Here is a 16,516-nt window from a genome sequence, read left to right on the forward strand (position 1 = left end):
TTGAAAACTTCATCACCACATCTTTAAAGGACATTGCTCATGAACAAGATAAAGATCCGATTTGGAAAGACATCAAGAGCAAATGGCATGAAAAGACGCACACACAGATTCGGCATTATTACCTGGTTAGAAACAACATACTCTTCAAACGCTGCACTGTTGATGACAAGCTATGGGTACTTTGCATTCCAGACGATTTTGTTAATAAGCTCATGTGGTACATTTATTTCAGCTACGCACATTTTGGTCCACGAAAATGTTATCATATTCTTCGAACGACTTGTTATTTTAACAATATGGAAAAGAGAATTCGAAGAGTCTTGTCTATTAGTAAACTTTGTCAAAAGGCGAAACCATCTACTGTCTCACATAGTGCTCCGTTGTTTCATATTATTCCTTCTAAATTAAAAGGATTTGCTGCTGTTGATCTGTTGGGACCGCTTGTCAGAACATCTAATGGATTTTCGTACGTTCTAGTCGCTGTTGAACTTACTTCAAAATTTGTTTCTTTCACTCCGTTACGTAAAGCCACTGGACGGTCTGTATCCAACGCCTTTGTTAAAAATTTCTTACGTGAAGTTGGCCACGTTGCTAAAGTCATTTCAGATAACGGACCGCAATTCAGATCAGCTGTTTGGTCACGCATGCTTCGGAATCATAAAATCAAACCTGTTTTTATTTCATTGTACTCACCACATTGTAACCCATCTGAACGATTTATGAAAGAAATCAATAAGCTTTGCAGACTTTATTGTCACAGAAAGCATCAGCATTGGGACAGATATTTACACTTATTTCAAAACTAGCTGAATGAAATGCCTCACGACTCCATTGCTTTACCACCTACTCTTGTTCTAAAGAATGAAGAACCACCGAACAAAATCAGAGAGCTTGTACCTTTCCCGAATACACGTAAACTTCGACACAAAGACATAATTGATTTGGCTATTATAAATATAAAATCTGCAGCAGACAAAAGGAGAAAACTACACGGTAAAGCAAATACAAAGAAATTATATATTGGTCAGAAAGTTCTCATTAAAGCTCATTCATTGTCACATAAGAAGAAACACTTGAGTCACAAATTCTTTCTAGTTTACAATGGACCTTACAGAATCTGACGTATACCACATGATAATTGCGTTGAAGTTGAAACTCTGCGTACTAGGAAGAGTAAACGTTTACACCACATTTCACATGTAAAACCGTTTATTGAAAGATAATCTGCTTTTTAACTTTGTCTTTGCCATAAAACTTTTCACTTCACATTTCTAGTATGCTTTGTCAGACTTAAGAAACTGTTAACATGCAACAATGTTTGAAGTTAAATATCCAGTCTAGAACCTAGGGAACATTTTTAAACAGAAATTACGAATGCATTGTTATGGTGAACAGACGACACAGTGTTATTGTGTGTGTACATTCTTGCTTGTTAGTTGCACGATTACGTAACGACTATAAGACTTACATACTTAGAACATATACTGGTACTGCTAATGAGATTTTAATGCAACATTTTGGTTTACTTGAAAATACATTCTGGATTTAAAGTACTTTCTGTGAGATACCAGATGATACAGTGGTTAGTTTATGTGACAGCTACACGATTTTATCACGACACTACTAATGAGTGACAATGTACAATGTTGTTTTTGCGGTGTATCTGTTTTATATCTGCACAGGTTTTCTGAATTCTTCTGGAAAGTAAAACATGTTTTGGTAGTAACTTTTGTGGTACAGCTACAATTAGACAGCCTTTTTAGTAGCACAACAATACGTTACATTATAGTACTTTCTTCATCACGGCAATAAGCATAATAACTACGATATCTATACGCAAAGCATCTCACTTTTGTTTATGATGAGGTGAGTACATTGACTTCAGCAGAACTTTGCTTACAGAGGACGATAACTACGGCACTTCAACAGAATTATCTTACAGCAAGACGCACATTTAGCGCTACAGGACATGCATTTCAGTGATTAATTTTGTACTTAAAACATTTATTTTTAAAGATTTTTGAATTACAAAGAAAGTTTTCCGTGATACATTTCATTCCATTGCTGTAATCTGTAACACCTGAGGGTATAATTACATTAATCCTCAGGGGGGTACACGCTTACTTTGTGTACCATGTATTTGGCAAGCACAAGGAACCCTAGCTAATATGTTATTTGCTTATACAACTTTACACATCGGTACCATATTTCTCTAACACACAAATTACACAGCTATCTGATCATTTAACTGAGAGATAAACATTTTTTTTACTACATCACTGACACATGTTTACGCAATTACACAGGTGGGTAACTTCACACTTACGAAATTGTATTTTGTGTGTACTTTGTGAACTGTTCATATTTTTTTGGAAGCATTGTGATACTATGAGAGCTTTGAATGATGTATTTGGTAAGGGAGCATGATTTTAAAGTACGTTTGAGGTAGATGACACTATTGAAATGAGCAGAGAATTTTTTTAGGTTTTGACATTGTTGCAGAAAGCTACGACGTTTTTGAGATTTGACTGAGGTGTTATGATGTTATTTTTACGACGAAGATGTGTATTATGATTTTGAGGTATGTTTATGATCAATAAGATGATGCTACCGTATGTGAGGAATTTGATTATGCTATGTATTTATTGTGATGAAATATTGAAGAAGTGTCGGCGAATACATATATGAATAATGAGTTGTGGTTAGGGACTCTGACTTGTGTAAAAGGATGTTGGAAACCAAGAATCGTACTTTAAGAGTTATGAACTGTGTGTAAATGCGCGAATGTATCACAATGCCGACGAATATTTTTTGGACACTGTTATATTTATAGGATTTTGTTTCTACAGATTTGCAACACAAATTCTCGAACTGTGAAATTTTTGTATGAGACTGTCACAGTAGTGCAAACTGGTGTCGTAAATATTTCGGTAAGAAAGCCAAGTGACCTTGACGTAATGCGTCTTGAGCGGCCAGCTGTGTCAGACGCCTGGAGAAAAAGCCATTAGTGTGTGCCTTTTCAGAGGCACAGGTGAAAAAAAAGGGAGGCCATTATCCTCACTATTGACATTCCTTTGTAGAAAGCATCGCAAATACGACATGCTCAAACTTGAAAACATATGATTATACTGTGGAGCTCTTAATTTATGATATTTACTAAAATGCCTAATGAAACAATGAGAAACATTTCACGGCTATTGTCTTGCTAGTTGAGAGAAATGCCATATGGCTTGCTTTATGTATTTATTTACTCATTTTGTTTAATATCTAGTTTCTAGCTGCACTGCAGCATTGGTTAAAATAGAATTTTATAGATGTACTAATATCACTATTTTCTGTCTACAGACCCAGGAGAGAATACATTTATGATGTACTTTCTTAGAAAAGAGAGCACAAATAGACATTTCCCTTCACAGGAACTGCATAAATAATTTTTTAAACGATTTGGTACCTTGTCTGCTACAGTAACTTATCGTGATGCATCACTCTAGTATTAAGATGTGATATAGGTATTAGACATGGCCATCTTTAGTGTAATATTTTTTCTGACTGAGCTTTGTCATGTTTAGATATAAGTTATTGCATTTGCTGCTGCTGTTTGCCAGGTATAATGTTACTGAATTTGACTTTGTATTACGCTGTTAAGCCAGTTTTACTACGGATTTATTTTTCTTGTTTGCTGCTTAGTGCCTTATATTAGTCGTAATATTGCAATTGATTTGCTAATGTCCATTTTTTTGTCATTGCTGTTTGTGTTAATTGTTTTGTGCTGCTGCATTGCCTCGTCCTGTAGTTTAGCATCTGAGCTCATTAGATTTAAGTTAGCTTAAGATGGGGTAGGCCATATAAGAGAACAAGTTGTGATGAATTGGAAGAAATGCATTCAGAAGCTATAAGAAAATGGTTTGGCCAAAAAAATATTTTGAAAGAAGATATGAACCAGAAAAGTAGGGTTTAGGGACAACAGGTTTAGGTATGATTTTCTTGGAAATAAATGATGAGGTAAGACAATGGAAAATAAATAATGAGGCAAGGAGTGTGTGAACATATAAATACAGAAAGCATGCTTGGATCGAATTTTTTTGGTGGAAACAAATGTTGAAATAAGAGGACAGATATATGGAATGAAGTTTTGCGGTGGACTGCAGTACCAAATGTCACACTGAAAACAAACCCTGTCCTGTATTTTTGTGTTATTACACTATGTGAATTTGTGTTTTTCCTGTCTTAATGTGTTTAGCTAATAAGAGTTATGTTGTAGAATTTTTCTGATAATATGTTATTTTCTTTGTAAAGATGTTTAGACATTATTTATTCTGTTCTGTTTTGATGCTCATGTGTGAAGTTGATGTTTCAAAAGTTATTCTGATCTTTTATGTATTTACTTATGTCATAATTCCTGTAACAATGATGTTTATGTCTATTTCTATTCTTTTGTAAAGCCTGTATTACTACAAATGTTATCTGTATTATTATGTTTTTAATGATGTATTTTGTACCTTTGTTATTGTATTCTTATGTTATAAAATTGTAATTGACACCATTTCATCAAATTAAGTAACTTGTAAGTTATATTTCACTGCACACGTTTCTGTTGGTCATAGTATATGGACAATATGTGAGAAGTAGGGACTGTTAGTGTTTGCACGTGTGTTAATAATTCAGCAAGGGACTGGAATCAGCATTGCTGGTTCTACGGACAATTTCAAAAACTTTGTGAGTGCACAAGTGGTGGTTTATGGACTTGCTATATTGTCCGCAAGACTCTTCGATGGTGATTGTGCACCTGCACAGTTGCAACAGATGGCTGCTGGCCATCTCTACAAGGACTACAGTGGGTCTGCATCTTTGATGGCCCACCATTACCATTATTTCTACCAGGACTGCAGTGGGTCTGCAGCTCTGGTGGCCCACCAATATCGTAATCTCTACCAGGACTACAGTGGGTCTACTCTGTGATGACCTACGTACCAATATTCTTCAAAACTTCGACTGACTCTGCAGTGGGTTTGCTCTGTTGTGGCCCATTACCTGTCTGCATGTCAAGAGTCAGCACTGTCTTTTCGTTGGAAGGACAACACTACTTCTTCAAGACTGCATGGAAATCCACTATTTCCGTGTGCATTTTCTTCTACTGCTCAGACGTTGAGAAAAACACTGCTATTTTACTGTGATGAACGATCAGGACTGTCTTTATGGACTGTGAGAAAATTTTAGCTTTTGACCAACATTGTATCAATAAGTCTGTGCATTTGATATCTTTGTTATTGTAATTATGAAAAATTTTATCAAATCATTATTGGCCACTGCCCAAAACAATTTGTAAAATTTTTTGTGGGGAGCATGGGGGCTATGTAAGTAGACTGTTTATGTTTTCTTATTGGCAACGTTACGTAGCGCTCTGTAGGAAAATCACTGGCTGTGCTGTGTGCAGTCTGTGGCTAGTTTGCATTGTTGTCTGCCAAGCTAGTGTTGGGCAGCGGCAGCTGGATGTGAACAGCGCGTAGCGTTGCGCAGTTGGAGGTGAGCCGCCAGCTGTGGTGGGTGTGGAGAGGGAGATAGCGGAGTTTTGAAATTTGTAAGACTGGATGTCATGAACTGCTATATATATTATGAGTTTTCAACACTATTAAGGTAAATACATTGTTTGTTCTCTATTAAAATCTTTCATTTGCTAACTATGCCTATCAGTAGTTAGTGCCTTCCGTAGTTTGAATCTTTTATTTAGCTGCCAGTAGTGGCGCTCGCTGTATTTTTGTGAGGTAAGTGATTTGTGAAAGGTATAGGTTAATGTTAGTCAGGGCCATTCTTTTGTAAGGATTATTGAAAGTTAGATTGCGTTGCGCTAAAAATATTGTGTGTCAGTTTAAGCACAGTCACGTATATAATTTTTCAAAAGGGGACGTTTCAATGGTTCTGGAAAATTTTTTAAGTAGCTCTGGCTTCTCCATCTAAGATTGTTTTAATTCTCCCGCATAAACTGGAGAATCATTTAATTCTGAAGCCAATATCACTGGTTTTGTATAAAGAAAGCATATCTAAGGCATTTGAAAACATTGGCCAGTTCCACAGGTTTGTATCTTATTATGAGTCAAGTGTTTACCCGTACATGCTAGTATCTTAGTTTTACGTACATATTTTTTTAAGACATCTTATTTTACTATAACTTTTGCACTTAAAGAAAGACACATATAATACCTGCAGTTTGGACCTGATTTAAATGTGATGCTGATGCATAGTGACACAGACACAGTACAACATGCACGGTTGTAAACTGGAGATCGACAGTAAAGAGCATCTTCTTATACTACGAGGAGCATTTAATAAGTACTGCAACACATTTTTATCTAAAAGCAGGCCGGTTTTATACAGGATTGGAATGCACCATGTTATTCCTTACCCATTTGGCTACAAAGGCCAGTTTTTCAACATAATCTCCGTTGAATGCGAGGGCCTTACGCCACCTTACTGGGAGGACCTGTATGCTCGCATGGTACCACTCTACTGGCCGACGTCGGAGTCAACGTCTTGCTGCATCCATAACTTCCACATCATCCACGTACTATTTCCCGTGGAATGCATCCTTCATTGAGCCAAACAGATGGAAGTCGGAAGCTGTGACATCCGAGCTGTAGGGTGGATGAGGGACAAAGCTCAATGAAGTTTTGTGAGAAGCCCTCGGGTGTGTAGACTTGTGTGAGGCCTTCCGTTGTCATGGAGAAGGAGAAGTTCGTTTGTATTTTTGTGATGATGAACACGCTGAAGCTGTCTCTTCAATTTCGTGAGGGTGTGTGCTGCCGACGGCACACGGGAGACAGCACTAGTTTGGGCGACCTTGTTGCGAGGATGACAGGCGCCACGCCTCGCTCAACGACTCACCGTGCTTTTGTTTACTGCCAGGTCTCCTTAGACATTCTGCAAGCGGCTATGAATATCTGCGATGCTCTGCTTTTTCGCCAAATGAAACTCAATGACTGCTCTCTGTTTGGAACTCACCTCTGTTACGGACGCCGTTTTGCAGGCTATGTAGAGCGCCGCCACTTATCGGAACTTCGTGAAACTACAGGGACTGAAGTGGAATAATCCACAACGTCCCACAGAAAATTCTGCATTTTTTCAACCGATATTTGCCGAGACAAAAAAAAATGTTCTGCATTACTTATTGAACGACCCTCGTATATTTCCTGGAAGTATATCGATACGAGTAGGATGTTTCCTCACCTTCCACACTGGCCCCGAGCACGACGATGTGCTTGAGATTGTACAAGAAGTCTGGGTCCTCCTGCACGGCCAGAGCTATGTTAGTCAGCGGGCCCAGGCACAGCAGCGACAGCTTCCCTGCAAACAAAATTAACTTAAAAATACGGCGCTCATGTGATCATGTCTTACACATAAAAATGGGGGAGGATATTTAAAGAGACACACATGAACGCTGATCAAAATCTTTGGCAAACATTTTTGGGTGTAAAATGCAAATATCTGCGGAAATTGTGACAACGTCTCAGAGTTAGTTCTCACACATGCTGAAATGGCATAGAGCGATAACAGAGTTGTTATTCGGGGTATCTAACACATTTTATAAAGGCAGTGCAGTAAAACACACATTTATGTACCTGTACGGCACCTTGAGCTAGGAGTGGCATTCGTGTTTCCAGTATTTCTTTATTTAGTGGTTGTTCATATTCCCCCTGCCTGAAGCGGGCTGGCAGCGACAGAGTTGCCGCTCTGCAGCAGTTACAGTATACAGGGTGGTCAGACGCAGTGTGAAAAGCTTGTAAGGGTGATGGAGGATAATTTGCGCTAAGAAATAATTGTTAAGCAAAAAAAATCGTTACGCTTCGCCGTTTCCGAGTTATCAGCGTTGAAATTAGCCAACCAGGCCGTTGCGCGCGCAAATTCAAGCGTCCCCCCAGAGACAGTGTCGCCAAACGTGTTCTTCGAGGACAGCAGAGTCCTCTACCAGCCCAGGAAACTAGTGGAAGTATACGCACTCAGCGTCATGGAAAACTGCAAGTCGACAGAGTACTTATTTGTGCAAAATGAAACAGCTGGTTGATAAGAAAGGACAGCCGCCATTGTAATTGTGCAGTTTACGAGGCGAAGAGACGTTTCATTGCCTCTTTCAATGTATTTTCCTTCAGTTGGCATTTTTTGAGGTGGACGTACTATGACGAGAGGTACTGCGATCGCCGAGACGTGCTGTACAAACTCAACAAGTCCTGTCTGTCATTTCGCGAATTTTTAGGAAATGGCAGAAAAAGCATCAGTCAGAAATGCAGGAAAAAATATTCCTTTTTGTGAATGTAAAATGATGATACCAAGTATGCTTTATTTTTATGATATTCTTTTATTGACAGATGATTATTATGAGGGCATAGGCCATATAATGGAACAGAAAATTACCGATTCCTTCAAAATGCAACTCTCCAACATATGAAGTTTTACGACAAATAAATAGCACTTCATCGGCGGAATTGAAAACAAACTTGTATGTCCCTTGATAGAACTTGGTTTACCTAATAGCCTCCCTAAATATTTTTCCAGAATGTACTGATTCCGTTCTGTAGGAAAATAAATTGATATAAAGGCAAATAAAAATTAAAATCTATTGTGATAGCTGTAATTTACAGGAAAGAACTTAAGAAGATGTTGAATTTGTGCTGGATATCGTTCCATACATTCTGTAGTTTTTGGTTTATTCGAAATTTCCTACCAGAATATCATAGCGGCAAGAGTATGGTCTATCTTGCTAAAGAAGCACATGTATTATTCACAGTGTAAGACGTCGTGGTCTCCTGACCTTCATTGCTTACATATTCCGCCCTCACAATCATATTCCGCACGTCAAGACGCTTCATTCGAACCCAAACTCGATAAGATAAAGTCAATGTTGTATGAATTCATGTAAACGATATGCAAGTAACAAGCAAGCGCACCGTGGTTGAAATATTCGAGTCTGGTGTACACACATACATTCCAGACGTGACGGTCACGAAAGCTTTTAGTTCAGGAGAGAAATTGCACAACGGGACGCCGGTCCCTTCAGAGGAAGACCCAACCTATGTCAGCCGGTGACCGCCTGTGTAGCTGACAGCGTGGGCCCAAGTGAAAGGGGGGAACAACCCCATGTTCGGCTTAAAAGCAAATTCCGCTACATTATGTGGGAGTGGCCAGCCTACACATTCTTTACACATAGCACGCAGTTTCAGAGATTTTCACAGGGAGACAGTAAACGCCAAACGCCAATGCTACAGGTTTCCAGATTGGTCGCCTTAAACGAAACGTCATTCTCCCATTTTAGAAGAGCAATGCTGATTGGCAGACGATATTTCTGATGCCTTGAGGAAGGAATAATGGAAGAGGCCGAAAGATATACCCCTTCACGTCTGGCGTGGAGAGGCGCCATTCCGTTGTCGCTCTTGGAGCGAGGAACAAGTCTCTCCTCAGTACTTCACTGGGAGACCACCTCTGCCGAGAGCGAATCGAAGTGCTACTCTATATTGAGTCCTTGCAATTAAGCGTTGTTCACTGTGTTGGCCGACACACTTATTGTGCGGTGTGAATGGACAGAGTTATAGTTAAACGCCTGCGAGCGAATTTTTGAGCGGCATCGCGGTGGACTGGTTATCTGACTGGTGTACCACGCCAATAGTTAGACTAGGGGCGAATAGAAATCCTTGACTTCATCAAGGCATAGGGATAGTTCGGTTGGCGAAGGTCAATCCAGGTAGAACGAGAGTTATCTTATTTGTCAGCAGCGAGCGGCGCAGACAGCAGTCATCGCAGCTTACAGTATTGTGTGCTACAGCTTTTGCGAGCCCCATATTTCCTCCACTACAGTACACTTCACTGCATTTCACACTTGAAGCCTCGACCGTACCTAGCAACATTCTAAAGGATAATCATTCAAGTTGAGTAGGCGCACCTCTCAGCCACTCTGCCAAGTCAACAAGCATCTTAAACTTCGTATAGAAATTTCATTAGCGAATCCTATCCTTGAGAGGTAACTTCACATTCCAAAAAGAACCAGGATATAACTTGTTCAATTCATAACTAAAAGTGCCATTGTGATTTTTCAGAATTTTTGCAAAATAAGTAATAACTTTCGTTAGTTTCATGTATTTCTTACATTAACTAGCACTACTCCAGTACCCAAGTATCCCATTAGTTACGTAAGAAATTTTGTGAATTTTTATGTCATTTCCTTACAGCAGACGACTCCAGAAGATATTTATTGCTGAAAGTTTTTCAGGCATTTCTCTTTAGAACGTTAGGAGCGTCTGTCTGACTTCTGTAGTAGTGTGGGGGTGGAAATTGCATCTTGCAGAAGCCACAGGGTAAAGGGTACATCTCAGATTAATCCGTTGCGCAGAATAACAGATCAACCCCACACCTCAGAACAGTTCATTGAACGTTTTAAACAGTGTATTTCGCAGACATATAAAATAGATCTTCAAGGAAAAAATCAGTGTCCCGTAACAATATCTCGTGTAAAAATTTGATGTGATGTAATGTAACAGGGTAACAAACTTTCGCCGCAGTCACTGCTTACCGAATATGCGTAATTCGGTAACCGAAACCAGAATGAAATTGTCAATCCCTACGTGGCCATTCATTTAAAAAAGTTAGAAAAGTTGTTTTCGTTCTGTTTACAGCACTTTGCACTTCATGTCTCTAACGGAATGACCATAAGTCAAATGCAAAAGTAAAAGAGGAGACAACATTAACTGCAACTAAAGTGATCGCTAACAAATTACGCCGCGTCCACCGTATTAGAATAAAAATATATGCAATTTTCTGCTCCCTTTTTTTTTTACCATGGTTGTTGGTGTATAGAGACGATCCCAACAAGCGCTAGAAGTGCACATTTCGGCAACATGGAGCACATTATAGACGCAGTTTAACATGGCTGAACAGGGAAAGCTGTTGATTCTTTGATGAAACAACCAGCTCGAAATTTATCTCAGAAGATTTGTTGAAAACACCGGGAACCTATATAGAAATTGTCCGACTACAGTTTGGGACCAGCTCCTGTGGACTCCACTGCAGTTGTTACAAATGTCCAAGTTGGAAAAAAACTGGTTAGTAATTTCGTAGAGAACACATTTAAAAAAATATGCTGCCTTTCGCCTGCAGTAACACTGTCCAATAGCTCTAAACCAAGATAGTAGCATACAGCATCATCGCGGTTAGTTCCCCGAATTGCAGTAATCTTCCTGCAGACTTCAGTACGTTGTATCCATCCTCCGGCTGTTCTATGTTTTTAATGCGAGTCTCAGAACCATGGTCTTGTTATGTCAACACTGTGGCCGTTGTGACTTTAGCTTCAGCGTCGCTCACGGCAGTTCGGCGTACTGGCCATATGCTTTAGAAGCGGAGGCTGTCAGTAAAGCCATCAAGCGAGCTAATGAGTTCTTCACCAGTGACGGCTTAGTATAGCGCGATTAATAGGCGCAAAGATATTTCCGGGAAGCATCAGTACATATCCCGGCAGCAGTTAGTACTTGTGAGTGTATCTATGAATGATTCAGCTGCTATACAACGTCGTGGCATGACTGTGGACGGAATGACAAACACAGTGGACGGCCACACACTCAAGTGCCGCCCATTAGGACCTGTTTAGCATCCTGCAACTGACTATTGCAAAACTGCTGTGCATTAAAAAAAATATAGGTGGCGACAATAGCTGCTACTGAATTTCGCATAGCAAATAGCCAATCTCCATCAGCAGCAGCAGTAGCAGCCGGAGAGGAGGGTATAATCTTGCGTCCTTTAGGATTACAACCCGATGTAACAACAGTGTGCGAGAGCCAAACCTTCCCAAACCACACAGACTTATTAAAAAATTCTCGAGAAAATCGATTTCGAAGTTCCCCGAGGGACTGGAATTCACAGTTTCTGGAGCTGTGTGGCTCTGTTGGTAGCGCTCGAGACTGGTAACCGCTGGTTCGAGTAACGCAGACAACAAGTGGAGTTAACATTGTCTGTAGAGACGCGCTCTGTCGTACCGCATTTCCGGTCAACACACATGCTATTTTCATAAAAACTTATGATTAGATACGTGTTAATTACCACAGATTAGATGACGTAGGTATCCGAAATGAACGAAAATCTAACGATTACCAGATTCGAGGGCTACCGACGGAGCCTTGCCACAGTGGTAACACTGGTTCTCTTCATATTACTAAAGTTAAGAACTCTCGGGATTGGCTAGCACTTACATGGGTCACCCTCCAGGTCTGCCGAGCGCTGCTGGAAAGCGGGTTGTACCCAGCACTAGTGAGGCCAATCGAGGAGCTACCTGATTGAGAAATAGCAGAGAAGGTCACGAAAGCTGACAACGGCCGGGAGAGCGGCGTGCTGACCACATGTCCCTCCATATCCGCTTCCAGTGACGCCTATCGGCTGTGGATGACACGTCGGCCGGTCGGTACTGTCGGACCTTTCGAAGCCTATTCGGGTGGAGTATTGAGAGTTAGTGAATTAAAGTCGCTCGAGGAACTCCTCAGTCGATTTTCTACAGAACTTTTGAAAATTGCATGGAACGGCTTTCTATCACTGATATTTGAGTCCCGAACTTCAGGTATCATAAATATGAAAAATTACAAAAATCCGATTGCCCTGTTGTCCCCCTGTAAATCTTTGGATTCGCATCACGGAAGGTCGGCGTTCAAATCAATATCGAGCCATCCGGATTTAGGTTTTCCGGAGTTTCCCTAAACTGCTTAGGGCAAATGCTGCGATGGTTCCTTTGAGAACGATATACCGCTTTCCTTCACTATTCTTCCTCAATCCGGGGAAGTGTTCCGCCTATAATGACCTAGTCGTCAACGGGGCGTTAAGCCCTAATCTTCAATATCAAAAATTACAAGAATCCGATTGCGTATGGTTCCCTTGCTAAACACTGTGCCACCTCGCTCTGAAAAGCTATCGGAAGCTTGATTTGGGTCTTGAGTTGTTAAGGAACTGTCCTCTAGCTATTACTGAGTTTGACTTTAAGAAATCGGAGGTGCGGTTGTGACCAACGAAGCCGTGATTATGGATGGGATAGGGAAGAAAAGTACTGTAGCTGCTGCTAGGAAGGACAGATTACCGCACAGGTCTCTGTCTCAGAAGCACGAGTTGGGTGAGTCACCCTGGGACATGATACGTAGTGTATGGGCATGAAGATACGGTGCTGTACATTCCTCGGGGAGCCGTGGTGAGCCAGACTCAGTGAGCAGAGATTATCCTATGGGGTTTTATTGCTCAGATTTGCAGGATTTGTTTGGTTTCAGTACGTCTTTTAGGAATCTGAGGAGGGTTTAGTATAAAAGTATATGGTAAAAGAGGCGAGAAACAGAGCATCGTCTGGTTCGAATGGCTCTGAGCACTATGAGAGTTAACAACTCAGGCCATCAGTCCCCCAGAACTTAGAACTACTTAAACCTAACTAACCTAAGGACATCACACAAATCCATGCCCGAGGCAGGATTCGAACCTGCGACCTTAGCAGTCGCGCGTTTGCGGACTGAAGCGCCTAGAACCGCTCGGCCACCGAGGCCGGCAGCATCGTCTGACTGAGAACATGAGGTGGTGAGACTAATTCCCCATAACGTGTAAGTGGTGACAGAATTTAACAGGAGCAGAAATCCAAAAATCGTTGCTAAAGGTAACGAGAGGCTAGAAGGGCTTTTGTGGATGTACACTGACCAGCCGAAACGTTGTGACCACTGTCCACCACGGCACTGGATGCTGCCTGGTGGTGTTGCGGGCACGTGAGGCGGTAACAAAAGTATGTATGCGGAGCAGACAGGGACGGGGGATCCCCCTAGCGAAGATATTGGCTGCAAATGTGGAAATCCACTTTGGCAAAGGGCAGATTACTATTACGCAGAGTTTGTGAACGAGTATCTCGAAAACGGCGAAGCTGGTCGAATGTTCACGTGCTACTGTCGTGAGCATCTACTGAAAGAGGTAGAAGGACAGTGAAACTACCACTAGGCACTAAATAGAAGTCCACGACCTTTCAAACAACGTGGGGTTAGGAGGCTTGTCTGCTCTGTAAAGCAGGATAGATGCTGATCTGTGATAGCTCTGCCGAAAGAGCACAACCTGGTGCACGCACAAGTGTTTCGGAGCAGACCATTCATCGTACATTGTTGAACATGGAGCTCCGCAGCAGACCACTCCTACGTGTTCACATGTTAAACCAACGACACCATCAATGACGATTGCAGTGGGCACGAGACCACTGGGAGTGAACCGTCGGCTCTTCGGGTGAATCACATTTTTGTTACACTAGGTCCATGTCCGTCTCCATAAATGTCGTCATCGAGGTGAACGGCGGCTCGAAACGTGCAGCGCGCCACGGACGCAGGCTTGGGGGAGCTGTATTATGCTGTGGGAAACATTGTCCTGCGCTTTCATGGAACCACCTGCATCCCTTCATGCTTGATGTCTTCCCCGATGGCGATGTCATCTTTCAGCAGTATGTTTGTCCATGTCTCGGAGCCAGAACCGTACTACAGTGGTTTGAGGAGCATTGTTGTGAACTCACGTTAATGTCTCGGCGACAAAATTCGCCTAATGTAAATCCTATGGAACCCATCTCATTATCGGGCGCCATCACCGCGTACGCAAATCAGCGGCCCGTTATTTAAGCCATTTACGAGGCGTATTCGGGAAGTAAGGTCCAATTAGGCGCGAAATGGAAACCACTGTGAAAATCCGATGTGTTGGGCAGTGTCTGTAGTGTGCCTGTCGACCGCTTCACGTCGCTCTTTTTAGTTCAGAGCGCAAAGTAATCACATAGAAATACCGAAAAGAACAGTGTTCCAGTCAAGTATGTTGGTCTCGTAAGCGATTTCGCCTGAAGCTATGCAGCTCACATAACATAAATGTCATGTTTTTCTGTCTTCAGTGAAGACGCTTCTGCAGCGTTTTCGGTGGGAAATGCTTGATCAATCACAATACAGTCCTTAATTGGCTCCCTCCGTTTTTCATCTCTGCTCACATGAACCGCTGGCTAGAAAGACAACATTGTGACACAAACAACGAAAGCAGACCAGGGTAGAGAATTGGCGGAAAACACAGGCGGCTGCTTTCTGTGACGAGTTTACTGGAAAGTTTGTACAACGCCACGACAAATGTCTAAGTGGGAGCGGCGACTGTTTAGTGAGGTTTATGGGAGGCGTTGCTAACTGTTGCGAACAAAAAATTTTGGATTTTCACTGCGGTTTTCATTTCGCGACCGATCAGACCATACTTTCCGAACAGCTCTTGTACATTATCTGTGCGTAGACCTCTAATGCTACATACCTCCACAAACATATCAGCAAACTGGTGGATCCTTGATACGCAGAATCAGTTTGTATTTCGTTTCAAAGATGTCAAACAAGATATTAAGCAGGTGGCTATAATGTTTTGGCTCATCAGTGTAGGTGGCAGTGGAAGATCCTAATTCCCATTTTCTGTCTGTCAATAGTTTTAATCCGTTGTGGATTTCGTGCTGGACAGTCAGTAAACGGAACTTCACGTTATTTTGCAGTCGACCCATATTTTTGCATGGAATAGTCGCGTATGGTGATGTGAAGTCGGGGTGATTGAATTCACCCTATGATAAATAACACGGTTTAAGGGACAAGAGTTGACTGTTAAGTGCAGGAGATGCTCCCAGGGCATGCAGTTACCACAATGGATCTTTGAAAATGCCGAAGGGTTGTGTGGAGGTCAAGCAAACTGGTGTCGTTAGCATAATGGAGCCAGTGGACGGCAGGGGGGAAGGGCGGCTGTGTTTGGAAAGTGTTACAGGAGGTATTGCTACTGGTGTGTGTGTGTGTAGGTGCTGAGCATGATATGGAGAGTGCAATACCAGGCTCCTTGGCAGCCATCTGGACGAGCGCGTCGGAAGCGTTGAGGTCGCGCACGTAGCGGTCGGGGTCCGGCGAGGCATCTTCGTCTAGCTGCAGGTCGCCGAAGCCGTCCGCGCCGAAGTAGGGGGCGGTAGGCGGCGGCGGCAATCCCAGGGGTCGCTCCGCCCCCGCGTAAACAGCCACCTGCAGCAACGACAGCTCCTCTCACGTAAACCGCTGGTGGAAGAACACTGCCGACCATTAACATTGCAACACCATGAAGGTGGTATGCAACAACCGTCAAATAAGCATGATCTGTCCTACATGCTCGGATATACAATCGATAGTACGAGGATCACCCAGAAAGTAATGCACCGCTTTCTTTTTCTTAGCCGAAAACAATGCTACGAATGCGAAACGTTACGTATGTATTATTTAAAGCCTCCTGAGAGAGTGCGCCAAGTTTCCGTCTCTTCCGACAGCTAGCGGAACTACATGACAGTTTCAAAATGGCGTCTATGAGTTGTGTATTTACAAGGAACGTGCCGTCATTGAATTTCTCACTGCAGAGAAAGAAACTGTGAGGAATATGCACAAAGTCTTGTGCAAAGTCTATGGAGCATCTGCTGTCGAGAGGAGTGCAGGTAGTCGCTGGCACAGAGGATGAGGTCATCAGAAGGAGG

The 16,516-nt window shown here is 42.0% G+C and overlaps 1 protein-coding gene across 3 annotated transcripts in view; it reads right to left on the minus strand.

Annotated features, from left to right (window-relative positions):
• LOC124595134 (uncharacterized protein C1683.06c-like) overlaps nt 1-16,516 on the minus strand; it is a 200,176-nt gene that overhangs the window by 27,023 nt on the left and 156,637 nt on the right. For all 3 annotated transcript variants that reach the window (XM_047133732.1, XM_047133731.1, XM_047133733.1), the window contains 2 exons: nt 15,854-16,037; nt 7,222-7,338 (listed from right to left, as the gene is read on the minus strand). In XM_047133732.1, coding sequence (XP_046989688.1) covers nt 7,222-7,338; nt 15,854-16,037 — 301 coding nt within the window. The remainder of the gene's footprint in view (nt 1-7,221; nt 7,339-15,853; nt 16,038-16,516) is intronic.

The sequence above is a fragment of the Schistocerca americana genome, chromosome 2 (assembly GCF_021461395.2).
Source record: "Schistocerca americana isolate TAMUIC-IGC-003095 chromosome 2, iqSchAmer2.1, whole genome shotgun sequence".
In the NCBI taxonomy this organism is placed as follows: Eukaryota; Metazoa; Arthropoda; class Insecta; order Orthoptera; family Acrididae; genus Schistocerca; species Schistocerca americana.